The 14023-nt window shown below is 45.5% G+C and overlaps 1 protein-coding gene across 2 annotated transcripts in view; it reads left to right on the forward strand.

Moving 5' to 3' along the window:
• The first annotated feature begins 608 nt into the window (after positions 1-608).
• Positions 609-14023, forward strand: part of Ptchd4 (patched domain containing 4) — a 96767-nt gene continuing 83352 nt past the window's right edge. Inside the window, exon 1 of one of the 2 annotated variants that reach the window (XM_070023335.1) lies at positions 609-1157. In XM_070023335.1, the coding sequence (XP_069879436.1) occupies positions 609-1157 (549 nt within the window). The remainder of the gene's footprint in view (positions 1158-14023) is intronic. The other variant, XM_070023336.1, reaches the window with a different exon arrangement.

Consider the following 14023-nt stretch of genomic DNA (forward strand, 5'->3'; position numbering starts at 1 on the left):
GAGGCGGGGCCGGGCGGGGGGGGGGGTGGGCGCGGAGAGGCGGGGCCGGGCGGGGGGGGGGCGCGGGGAGGCGGGGGGCGCGCGGAGGCGGGGCCGGGCGGGGGGGGGCGCGGGGAGGCGGGGGGCGCGCGGAGGCGGGGCCGGGCGGGGGGGGGGCGCGGGGAGGCGGGGGGCGCGCGGAGGCGGGGCCGGGCGGGGGGGGGGCGGTACCGGGCGGGGGGGGGGGGGGGCGCGGGGAGGCGGGGCCGGGGCGGGGGGGCGGGGCCGTGGCGGGGGGCGGGGCCTGGCCGGGGCGGGGGGCGCGGGGAGGCGGGGCCTGGCCGGGGCGGGGGGGGCGCGGGGAGGCGGGGCCTGGTCGGGGGGGGGCGGGGAGGCGGGGCCTGGCCGGGTCGGGGGGTGGCGGGGAGGCGGGGCGGGGCGGGCGGGGGGGGGGGCGCGGGGAGGCCGGGCGGCCCCGGGGGGCGGGGGTGCGGCGGGGAGGCGCGGGGCGGCGCGGGGCAGCCCCGGCGCGCGCGCCCACGGACGGACACGTGTCACCTGTGCCGCCGAGCGCCCGCCGAGCGCCCGCCGCCCGCCGGAGCCGCCGCGCCGCGCCGAGCCCGGGGAGGATGCTGCGGCAGGCGCTGCGCCGGGCGCTCCGGGCGTGCTGCCGCGGGCTGGGCTTGTGCGTGAGCCGGCACCCGGTCCTGTTCCTCACCGTGCCCGCCGTGCTGACCGCGGCCCTCGGCCTCAGCGCGCTCCGCCGCTTCCAGCCCGAGGGCGACCTGGAGCGCCTGGTGGCCCCCAGCCACAGCCTGGCCAAGATCGAGCGCAGCCTGGCCGGCAGCCTCTTCCCGCTGGACCAGTCCCGCAGCCAGCTCTACTCGGACTTGCACACCCCCGGGCGCTATGGCCGCCTCATCCTGCTCGCCCCGCCCGGCGGCGACATCCTGCTCCAGGCGGAGCGCGTGCTGCAGACCCACCGCGCCGTGCTCGGCATGAAGGTGAAGCACAAGGGCTATAACTATACTTTTTCCCATCTGTGTGTGTTGAGGAATCAGGATAAGAGATGCGTGCTGGATGATATTATTTCAGTGCTAGAGGACCTCAGACAGGCTGCCGTCTCCAATAAGACCTCAGCCAGGGTGCCCATGAGGTACCCGAGCACTAAATTGAAGGTAGGCGCCTCCTGCATGCTCCTGCCCCGCGGGAAACTTCATTTCTTGCCCTAAACGAGCAAAGAAATGCAGAGGTCTCGACCCCTGGACACCTAGCTTCCTGGGGGGAGGGGGCGTGGGGGAGGGGGCGGGGGAGAGGGGAAGATGGGTGAAGGAGTGAAGGAAACAGGCCCCCGAAGGGGGTGGCTTAGAGTCTTCATTCAAGGCCAAATCAATGGCCAAGAGAGAAAAAAATAATTAAAATTAAAAAATAAAAAGGGAGGGAAAAAAAGAGCAAAGACAGCCCCCCTCCCCAAGAAAAGTTTTCTGAGACCCTGCAATGACCTCTTTGTTCAGGGTTAATAAATCAAAAATGGGAGGGAGAGGGAGGGGGAGGAAAGGGAGGGAAGGGGGAGTCCTGAACGATTGTGATGGGGGGCATTTCTTTTCATTCTGGGGATCCATGTACTTCTTATTACTGATTACACATCCACTTGGTGCCATCTCTCCACCTACCTCCATCTTCAGCCTGGCTTGATTTTTCTTTCTTTCTTTCTTTTACACCTGGGAGTTTGTAGATTGGTACCCTGTGAGAGTGTGTGTGTGTGTGTGTGTGTGTGTGTGGTCTGTGGGTTTATGACTGAAGGAAAGATTCCAGGAGTTGTGTGCATGTGAATTTTGTGTGTCAAAAGAAGCAGAAATGTTCTGTGTGTAAAAAGAGGAGTGGGGGAAAAAACACCTAATTCCTCACCTAGGAATGAATGAGTTTACTTCATCCTGCTATCCTTCTTTCCCTACAAGAAAATCCAAGTGAAAGCAAGATTGTAACACCCCAGGAAGACAAATAAAGAAGGGAAAAGGTATCATCCCACAATCAACAGAAATGATAGGGAACGAGGGATGTGCCAGCATCTAATACACATATATATCTGCCACGAGTGATACAGATCACATAGAGAGAGATATAGATATAGATATAGGTGTATAATGCTTTGGGGGGTGTTAATTCAAATTTGGTTGCTCAAATGAGATTTTTGCACTCATCCTCCACTGTCAGGACTGAACTAAAGCAGGTGATGAGGTGTGGTCTCCAGGTGACTGAAGTTCTGGGGACAAATGTGACTTCCCAGAGAGTCACTGCACCATTTATTCCCATGCTTCACCCAGTCCGGCTCAGAATCCTGAGCACCCAACAACTTCTAAGACAGGTGTTTCTCATGAAGAAGGACAGATCCTCCTTCTGTGTGTAAGAATGTGTAAGCATGTGGGTGTGTGATCGCCCATGTGCACACGCGTGCTTTCACAGAAATAATGACCTAGGAGGGGACTCTAGCTTCAACAACAGTCAGCCAGTATCATTCAGTGATAGAGAAAAATCACCAACTATCTGTTTATTTACTTCCTTATCTAATACCATCAATATGGATATATCATGGAAATAATTTTCTCAGGATTCTGGAGAGAGGGAAAAGCCTCTTTTTCATTTCCCGAATTCAAGGAGGGTTTAGTCCACTTAGAGCTAGGAGTCCCTCGGAAAGGCTGGTGAATGGCCTCCTTCCATTTCCCATGGTGTCCTTGTTGGAATGGATTGAGAGGCTGACAAGAGTCTCACCCATGCCAAGCTGTGAAGCTCTGTAGAGTTTAGTGAAACTAGACAGATGAGCTGTCAGTTTCAACTCCCAGTATAGGACTTCTCTGCTCCAAGCTTACTGGTGGGATCATGGCCGATTTGGGCACTGAGGCAGCATGCTTTGCATCTTCTCAGTCTTTCATCATTGCTGTTGAAGAGAGGTTGTGGGGGAGAGGATGTCCTTCCAGCCTAAAGTCTCAACTGAGTTCTAGCCTATGCTGTGAATCTCCATTGTATTGACTCTGGTTTAGTTTTCCTATTGAGTCAAATCTGTAGTTCATTCATGTGCACTACTGCTTGACTCTCAATGGCCTTTGCCCTTCCTGGGTGTAAGAGGTTTTTGGATCAGTTGGATGTGTTGTGGGCCTGGCCATAGCATTTGGGAAGTTACAGTTCCAAACCCTCATGTCTTCGTCATACTCATTTAATCATCACTAGTTATCCTCATATGATTTCCTATGTGCATGTGCAGGCACACGAGACGGAGATTAGTTTTACTGTCTTAGGGACATCAAAGTGTTTAATTCCAGCATCCTCACCCAGTATAATCTCTAGAGATGTGTGTGTGTGTGTGTGTGTGTGTGTGTGTATCTATATATACATCACTGAGTCAGTACCATACTAGACTTAAGAGTGTTCCATCTAAACTTTTGGATCAGTTGGTGGGTAGCTGTACATCTTGGTGGACTCAACAGTGAATAATCATATAGGAACAGAGCAATTGATGACAAAGGTGAATATAGTAAAAGTAGTCTACGAACTGTGAAATGAACAGAAATGCTACATATGGGCCGAAGCACTTGTTTTGCTCTATTCTCTGCATGTTTCCTCCATTGTGCAGGTCTGTCTCTGTCTTCATGGCTTCTGTGGGGGGCTGATGAGGTATGTTGGGGTAAAGGCACCCACACTGAGGTCTCCTGGGACCATCAGGCCCCTCACAAACACAGCCCAAATCACACACAGGCTCTTGCGGCATAAACTGTCATTTCATCACTATGGTGGAAACCCCAGACTCTTATCAATGGGAGCCCTAGGGTCTCAGGATCCAAGGAGATGACGTTAATTCCCGAGTGGCGGTGTTTGTCCGCGTGCGTCCCTGACTCATGATTCGGGTGCACACTGGAGTTCAACAACTAACTACTGGTGTGTGTGGTGTGAGGAAAACATGCATCTGCACTTTTTTCTTCTTTTAGTCCTTGAGTTCATTTTGCTCTCCCCTGCAGTGCGCAGGTCACCATGCTTCCCACCTGTCCAATATGGAGACTTTTAGTGCTGGAGAATTCTACTGGTGGGCAGGGACCGTGGTTTGCGGGACCTCACAGAATAAATAGCAGCGAGGGGATACCTGATGGGAAGGTGGCCATCGCCGGGCATGAAGGAAGCGTCGGGTCAGTGGTGAGAGGCAATGTGAAGACGGCGAGCTCTGAGGACAGGGAGATGTGAGCGGCGATGAAACACAGGTTATCTCCCAGCTCTTGTCAGGACGCCCGCGTAGATCTGTGCACTGGAGGGCTTAGAACTCCTTATCTTGACCAGGTGACACTGACAAGCAAGGCCACCGAAAGTTGCCTTCTATGGGGATTCTACACAGAGGCTTAGCTAAAGCTGGTACAAGAAAAAAAAAAAAAGAGCAATATGCAGCTTAGACTACTACAGGAAAAAAAAAAAAGGAAACATATACAGATTTTCCAAACCTGTACATAAAATATGCCCAAGTCTGAATTCGCTACACGACATCCCATAAAGCCTCCAGCCTGCCCTGGGATGTGACCTTTGCACTGTGTCCTTGACTAAACTCAAGGGTTATCTTGTATTCCTCTTGTGCTGTTCACTTGTGCCTACCCCACCCTGTCTTGTCCTGAGTAGACACTGTTCATGATGCTGGTTGACTAATGAACTGTGCTGGCCGTGCATTGGTCCTGCAGTCTCAGCAAATGTTGTGTCACCCTGAACCTCTGTGACATGCCTTTATGTTAAAGCTGCACTCTACAGAACCCAGGCCTCAGGACCTTTGATCCCATTAATTTTGGATCCATAACCTATAAGCACACATGTACAATCAGACACGTATAAAGCGTAGTATATCAATGTAGCCATACTGAATTTTGAAGGAAAAACTCGACATCTGGTTGAAGCTGGTCTCTTTATTAACATGAGACGGATATTTGAGATCCATAAGCAAGAACTAGGCTGGCTTCTGAGAGTGACTGGCAGAGAATGAAGCTTCCTGTCTGGGCAAGCGCGTGCCATCTGCCAAACATGGCACCTGACACTAAGTCAGGTGGAGTGGGTTTGTGACATGAGGCGGCTCTCGTCTCTAAGAAGGGCGCCAGCTTCTTCCACCTGCAAAACCATAGTGCAGGGAAATAAATGATGGGCGCTCTCCACAGCCAGTGGATGGGTTTCTATTATTATGTAACATCCCTCCATAGGGTAGACAGATACACAGCATTCCAAAGGATTTACAGGGCATTCCATGGACGTGACTGTAAAACATGAATCACGGGGTCCTAACACACAATTGCATATGTATTTTTCAGGCTTTCAGGTCTGAATTCTTTTGTTCATTAGACTTTTTGTGAGCACCCAAAAGAGGTGAGAGCAAGCTCGGGCCTGGAGCCTCTCTCCTGCTCTTGGCTTCAGCAAAAACCTACCATCAACCAAATGAGATCATTCTTCTAAAGTACATATATCTGACTCCTTTAGTTGGGCAAATTCGGGGATGAAGGGTGGCTATCAAATTCAAAAGGAGCAGATAGGATGGCATAAATTCTTCTCCTCATTCTCCTGCCCTCAGCTGGCCTGACAGTGGCCTCCTCCAGGTTTCAGGATCAATTGAAACTTAGGGTGCAGTTAGGTAGAATAAGCCCCCCATGACACATGGAAATATATGACAGACTATGCTTCCTTCCCATCCTGGAAGTAGCATTCCTTCCCTCTCCTACCAGCTTCATGGTACTATTTTTTTTTTGGTCTTTTCTTCTTTAAAAAAAGTTCCAATAACTGAAGCAGTCTTTACGCAGTGTTTTGCAAAAAGCACTGCATTTGCAGAATATTCGGTATTTTATCCCACTAATGATCATGGTACTATTTTTTTTGGTCTTTTCCTCTTTAAAAAAGTTCCAATAACTGAAGCAATCTTTACGCACTGCATTTGCAGAATCTTCGGTATTTTATCCCACTGATGATTATTTCAGCCTGGTGGGACCACGTTTCTTTTCAATTCTATTTGAGAGATCAGCATCTACGCAGGCCTATTTTGGCTATGTCTGGACATATCTGCATATGCTCAATATAAAAAAAAAAACTTTTAAAGAAGAAATCTGAAATGCCAAGTTTCTAGATTGGTCCCAGACCACGCTGGGGTTTCATAGCCCTTGGATTTCTTTCCTTGGTGGAACAAATCACCCCACCCCCTTCTCAGGACCAAAACGCAAGAGTGACTCAGTCCTGTGGAGGGTTCCTGAGCAAGGTTGGTTCACACAGCCCTGGTACACAGAAGACATTCAAGCGACGCTTAAGGACATTCAAGAACATTCCAATTTGTATTGCCATCCAGAAAAGTCAATTTCATTTTTGTCTTTTGAAGACCATCCTCCTTAAAGGATTCTGCGTAGATTAGCACCACTACAGCACACACTGGGAACTCACTGGAAGCTAAAACTCCCCAGCCCTCAGCTCCAATCTGTTGCCCAGAATCTGCATTTTAACCACATCCCCAGGTCATTCTGAGAAGCTGACTCAGCCACAAGGAAAGCTTCTGTTTTCCTAGCTCAGGCCTTGGGTTTAAAGGAATGTGTAGGTTCAGGTCAAAATTACCATAAGGAGGTTGTAAAGGGAGCCTCTCCCTATTGAGATACATGTTGGAAAAGTGGAAGAAGTGCCTGGCAAAGCCATCGGGGTCTCTTCCTCCTCTCTGACATTTATTTGGACCAGTCACCTCTTTAAATTTAAGGTGATGACTGTCTTTTAATACTTTCTGAAAATGGATGTATTAAGTCTAACCATCTCTGTGATGGGGGGGGGGACAGCATTTTTCTCGGGCTCTTTGGTAATGATTTCACAATAGTAGCAGCACAAAGCTTTAGTTAGTGCAATTATGTTAATATTATGTGAGAACCCAAGGAAGAGGAACCATACCTAGGAGGCCAGGGTGTGCCTTGAAAATGATACTGTAATCCATGCCTTTTGCAGACAGGACTATTGTGTTCGAGTTGACAATTGAAATCAAGGCTGATTCTTGCCTTTCTGAGGAATGGAGGGGGGGCTCTCAAAGGGGCCTAATGAGCAGCAAGCGCTCAGCAGTGAATGGGCAGTGTTTAGACACAAGGTGTGTGCTGGCCCCATTATGTTTCCTCTCCAGAGCTGCTGGCCGAGGCTGCACAGGTCCCGCCGGAGAGCCCCTAACGTCTCCCTGCTGTTCCGACTTCCAGTTGGCTTTCATCACCTGTTCTCTCAGTATGCCTGCCCAGCCATATAGCTGCTGCCCACCCCCCCACCATCCTGCCCCTCCTACCCTGTCAGATCATCCGTACAGCAATGTTTGATCAGTGATCACCTCCTCACCCTGGTACTAAAAGTTGCTCCTTGCAGCAGCAGCAGCAGCAGCAAAGTCACTGGAAACTTACTGGAAATCCAGACTGGCCGTTCTGATTCTGCCTCTGCTGTAACTCTAGAGTGGATGGAGCCCAGTAGGATGACTGAGATGCCTGCTGAAGCACCTCTCATGCTCCCTCTTGGTTGGGGGTAGAGGATATCCACAGAGCTTGAAAAAACTCTCAATACATGGGTCCCATCTCCCGAGGTTCTCAGGTAATGAATCTGTGAGTGGCTAGGGCATGATTGAAATCTCCTCTCATAATTAGAATAAATTACTAAGGTTGCAGACCAGCGTCTCCTTTTTGACCTTGCCAGCTTGACTTTGGTGATGCGTGTGTTTCTTTACTTACTTATTCCTATCGGCCTATATTAAATTGCCTGTAAGAGGGAGTGTGTTTGGCATTTCCATGTGCATCTGTGCTGTACTTTGATCGCGCTCGCCCCTCCCCCACCCCCAACCCGGTGTCTAGTCAAAGTTTCTTTTCCTTTTCATTCTGTCTCCACCTTTGGCATTCAGTCCTTCCTAGCGGTTTTATGTATATCTCTGCTTTCTCATTATAGTTTCTCACATAACCTGGCCTATGCAATAAGATCATATTTCCTGATCGTGTTTTCCCCTAACCAACATGAGAGAAGAAATGAAAAACTCATAACCAAGCCTTTGAGCTCTTACTTGGGTTAGGTCTCCTTGGCTAGAACTCTGACTTCTCTTACGCTTTCAGCTCACACTACATCTGACCATGCCAAGAGTGCAAAGCAAGTAAACCTCAAACTCCCCTTACCTTCATTCAGACAGTGCATCTTGCTTGTCATGACTCTGACACTATCAAAATCACACACAACACACACACACACACACACACACACACACACACACACACACACACACAACACATCTGTTCAAAGCGGAGACCCTGGAATAAGCTTTTTCCTAGAGCACTTCTAGGATTTCAAAGAGTAAGCATCTTTTGTACATTGTAGGTAGCTATTCACATCTCCATCAACCTTTACATTACAGATGTGCAAAATATAATTCCATGTGCAATGAGTCTGTGCTAAAATATAATTCCATGTCCCTAATGAACTGGTTGGTAGGTGGCCTTCTTAGAATAAGTTAATTTTCCTCAGAGGATCGAGCCAACAAGGTAGAAGTTTGCAGGACAAGCCCTGAGAAATATTGAAAAGGCACAGAACAGAAGGTCAGTTGGGTTTGCCTAACATTGCAGCAACATCTCAGCTCTAGCTGTCTCCATGGGCAGCCCTACATCTGAGGCTCACCAGCCGTGTCACTCACCAGCGGTGTTGCTCTGGACGCAGGAAACAGAGGACCACCAGGCACACATGGAAATGCATCTTTCCCAGCCTGTACTTGGTTTCAGAAAAAAGTTAAAAACTAAAAGTTAAAATTATATATGTGTACATAATATATAAAACATTGCTTGGGCATTGTGGTTTGTGCCAGATTTGGTACAACCAAAACAGGACAACCAATTACATTTGAATTCCAGACAAGAAGTTCAGTGTAAGTATGTAATGAATATTGCATTCTTGGCTTGTCGGCAGTTCCAATTTAGCTAGGTTTTCTGTAGCTGACCTGCTGGTTCTGGTACCAAAGGAACTCACACAATCACATCTGAAAATGTCACAGACTCTCCAGGTCACCAGCACCCATTCTAGCTTTATGGTAGTGGGTACCAAAGGAGGGTCTAGAGATGAGCAAACTCTAGCTAAAGACTAGTAATCGACATACCAGGAACTGTCAGAAATGCCGGGGCTAAGAGGGTGTGGCCCAGCGTCTTGTTCTGGTGAAGTGATCAAGTGATATTCAAGTGACTTCAGTAACATATGCTGTTTTAGGAAATCCAAGCTACATTTAGGAAGCTTTAGGTCTGCAAGAATACACCAGGTAAAGATTCTACCTAGCCTTAAGTGCCTTTTATTTTACAATGTAGAGGAAGAAAGATGAAAAGTATTAAAAAGGCATTTTTTATGAGTATGTGTAAGTGACAGTTGTAGGATGGGAATGTTTGCAAGCTCTAATAAGCCTGAACCCTTAAACAAGATGGCATAGCCATTGCATGCATTATTAAAAACCCTAGACAAGAATGGGTACTCACGCATACTCCTCTGAAAACAGATGTGAAGCCTGCTGTTCACCTTAAACAACAGCACTCACAGATATCTGCGTGGTGTAGAACACACTTCGCTTTCCTTCAAGATGAGCATCAGGTTTGCAAGGATAGAAATCAGACCTTGTTCCCATGATAACCTTCCACACATAATTTAGCAACCATTTTGCCCCTAAGAAAGTCCTTGGGAAAGTGAAGTTAAGTGTGATGTGTTTGTTTGGGGAGGTTTTTCATTGGTGCTGATTGAGGTTTCATGGATCTGTCAGTTCTAAAAGTTTCCAAAACTTCCCACGAAGAGCAGAAAACTGGACACCATTTCCATGTTCTATAGACAGCCATTTCTGAGTGTCCGTTCCTCCTGAGAGGGTCATCGTGTCATTTATTCTTAAGCAGGAAACAGATTTTCCTATACTTAGTAGACCCCGAAAGGAACAAGGAAAATGCCAGGTCTGAACTAGTTCAATGACCTCTTTTCATAGCTGGCACAGAACTCTCTCAGGGAATAGCACAGAAAGCCAATATTAGCACCTTGACACGTCCTTTCATTTCAGTTTTTCCAACCATTTTTTACCCTGGGGGGCAGAGGATGGCTTTCAGGAACTGTATTCTTTCTAGGCTCTGAAACTTGAGGTATTCCTATTAACTTCTTATCCGACTGTCGCTCCCAAAATATGTCAAGCTGTACATATCTAGAGTCTAGCATGTCTTTGAAAAATGATGTTACCTGACTTATCTTCCTGGCTGATGGAAATATATTTTGGTAATTGATAAAGTACACTGATAAGAGCGCTTCACCTCTCTTTCTTCCATTCAGTATCCTGACAACTATTGTGAGAGCCTTAAAGTTAGCAGCATCTGATAGCATTCTGACCCACTTAGCTTAAAGCAACTACTTTTTCATTGAAGTAGAACCTGTATCTTTATGAATTAATATAAAGGAGGCAGTTAATGATTAAGTTACTCTTCTAATTTTTTATATACTAGTAAGGAGAGTAAAAAGTGAGAGACAGACAAACCTAAGAATGCATCTAATTTTTCCATGTATGTGTTTGACTTTGAAGGTATTACTAACAACTTTATACCCCTGTTCTTACATATAAAAAATAGCTTTGTTAAACTCCATATTGCAGATTTTCCACGATTTTTGACATAAGACTGTTTTAATTGCAGCCTTTTGATTAATGTACACTCCAAATCATGACAAGCTGCAGAAAGATTTTAAAAAAATGAGAAATCACTCACTGTCCCTCTCACCAGTTCTGTCTTTTAAAATACCCAATTATTTGGCTGTAAATCACACAGTGGTTACCGTAGGATGGATACTTTTTTTATCATGTTTGTTTTCACTGTTTCCTTGAGTATTCATAATGATCATTTTATTGGGGGTGCCAACAGTTAAGTGAACAGATGTGGCATGCTTTACACAACTATCCATGTAATATTATCTTTGGAATAAATCTGGGGCGGTACCTTCACATGATTTCCATAGTCCTTGGGCATCAGAGAAAAAGCAAAGCCTTGTGCCTTGGCCAGAGATATGGTATGAGTGCTCTTTGCAAGGATGCGTTTTCTTCTGTGATTTAGAAGGGTAACTTCTGTAAGTTTAGCTGTTGTGAAAGTAAGATACAAATAGAGGTCACCTACTCCAGTAGCTGTTCCTCGCCTCCCCCCACCCCACAAAAAAACAACACCCTGGGCAGAAATTAGAAGGACCTAACTCCAAAGTTAATGAAAGAGCACCTTGTGGCTTATCATTACTAAAAGAATAGCTTTTACTACCTTTCACTTGGTTTCAGCTCAATAATTATCCAAAGAAATTCTTTAGAAACTTTCTAACTGCATGGTGCCTGGGGCTTTCCCCAGACCAACTAAACTGCAAGCTCAGAAACAAACCTGAGCTCTGGTATTTTCAAGATGCTTTAATAGTACCAGTGGACAGCCCGGCTAGAAAACCCTGGAGGACCTCACACCACAACAGGACTCCCCTGACACCTGACACGCCAGCTCGTTTGCAGACAAAATGAGAGAGAATATAAAGAAAAGCTTTAGTCAGGACCCATACTGCTTCCCCTGGAACTCGGCTTCCCGTCCACTTTGGGGTCTCCAAGGAAAAGAATAAATACTTGGACAGGAACCACAAGAGCAGCTTCTTCCTTCCGCGTAAGCTGTCTCTCGCGGTATGGAACTAAAGGAAGCAACTTTTTGTCTTATATACCTTCCTAATCTGCAATTGGCTGCCCAGAAATACAGTGTTTTAATCCATTTTGCTCTGTTCCAAAGATATACTGAATTGCTCATCATAGGAAAATACATCCCTTTAAAAGACACTCTCAATACGTTTATGTGAGAAGAGTTTAAAAATGTGGACACATGGTAATTATTTATTATTAGGATGATAAGAGCCAAAGGCAATAAATCTCAATAGTTCAAGAAGTATAATAATAAAACCTGAAATAAACTTTCAGTTTTTATTCAATTGTTATTAGCTTCCTTTATTTTCATCGAGCCAAACCTAAATTCAGACACACCTTGAAGTGGCCAATGTTTGCTGCTTCAGAACCAAGCTTGTCAACATTATTATTTGTGAGTCTACACTTTTCAATGAGCATGTAACAGGAGTATAAAGGAAAAATCAGTTAAATTAACTCTGACTTTTTAACTATCATAGTTTGAATAGGAAAAGAAGGACATTGAAGAATTTTTCAATACTTTTAGTCCTAGCCTAAATACGTCTTGGTTGAAAATCTTCAACCAGATTGCACATCTTTTTGAGTCTTTGCCTGTGAAAAATAATAACAGAATTCTTTTGTAGCTGTGTGTACTGGTTTTAGGAAGCTTGAGAAACTGAAGGCATTTATTAACGGGTCATGACTTTCCTGGATCAGTGTGATAAATTCACCTGTAGTAAAAGCAGTCTTAACGCAATATCTAATTAAAGGAAAAGTATGTTCATTAAGGTGTAATGAGTATTTAAAGTAGATCCAGCTACATAGGAATCATAACCATCTCTGCGCCCTTCTTGGATCACCAGAAAGCTTTTCCATTAGCTACCCAGTGGGTTCACAAATCATATACACCTTCTGATATTATTTTTAGATGACAATTATAAATCACTTGACTCACAGGTAGAAGAATACTTTCCTCTTCCATAGGAGCAGCCAGGTATGTCCTGCTGGCCACTGGTATCTGGGAGTCATCCATTACAAAAGGAAAGGCAAGACCTCCCACTCACAACTTTGTACTAAGAACTCCATCTTTGGCAAAAAGTTACAAGCACCTACCAAGTCGAGGCCATAGTGTCCCTGTATTTTGCAGAGTGGTATAAAATGGGGAATCAACTCATCTTTCACAACTGTTGTAAATATTCAGTAATTCTGGCTACCTTAATGAAGTTTAATGTAACTACAACATATTTTTGTGTGTACAGTTTCACAATATTTTATTGCCAGAACTTTTTCAAAGATTAATCAATATACTTAAAAATTATATATATAATTATATAAATATATATTATATAAATGTATAATCATATATAATTTTTATATTTATCTATTACATTATATCTTATATATTATACTTGTATAATGTATATAATATAAATTATAGCTATCTCAAATATATATCAAATTTTCTAAACATATCTATCAGTCAATCAATCTATCGACCTATCTGTACACACACACATTTCCTTGGTACTCTACTTGCTCTTCAATGTCAGTGTGTCTCTACAAGAATCTTACTCTTTGTATCTGTTTAACATAACATAACACTTCTATTTATTCTTTTCCCAACAATTCTGATTATGCCAGTCAGCGGATTTCATTATGGTGTTTCCATATGTGCGTATGACGTACATGGATGTTACTCACCTACATTCTGCCTTCTCTCACCCTTTCTGCCCTGTGCCCTTCCTCATTTTTAAATAAGATTTTTATTGTGACAATACTGTACAGAGGGGTGACAGTTACATGAGCAAGGTCATGAGTCCATTTCTTACCAAGCATTGTTGCCCCCTCCTTTGTTTTTCCCCTACCATCCCTTCCCTTCCTCAACTACACTCTCCCCCACCCCCACCTAAGTTGTAAAGTTCATTTTTCAACATAGTGTCTTGTACATCTCATTGTTGCAGTGGGTCCACCTGTATCCCTTTTTAATAAACATTTTGTTTTTTCCCTTCCCCTCTGCAAATGATACCAACATCAAATACAGTGAAAACAGAGATTATACCGTGGGGGAGGGACATACAAAGCAACAAAAAAAAAAAAATCACATGGTACCTTGTAGATATATTAGCAACAATAGCAAGAAAGAAAAGAACCACTTGAATCCCTGTCTTGGGGTTCATTTTGCTTAACTTCATCTTATCTGGTCATCTGTATATAGCTTTTACCTTTTTCTACTTTCCCAGACAGATACTTCCCTTATTGCAAATAAGGGAAACCATGGGACCTATGTGTCTTTGGTGCCCTTCCCCATCTTTACTAGTTCCTCTTCCACACGCCTGCCCCCTCCTGCTAAATTCCAGATAA

Source organism: Dipodomys merriami, unplaced genomic scaffold, assembly GCF_024711535.1.
Source record: "Dipodomys merriami isolate MVZ:Mamm:240054 unplaced genomic scaffold, mDipMer1.0.p SCAF_16, whole genome shotgun sequence".
NCBI classification, from domain to species: domain Eukaryota; kingdom Metazoa; phylum Chordata; class Mammalia; order Rodentia; family Heteromyidae; genus Dipodomys; species Dipodomys merriami.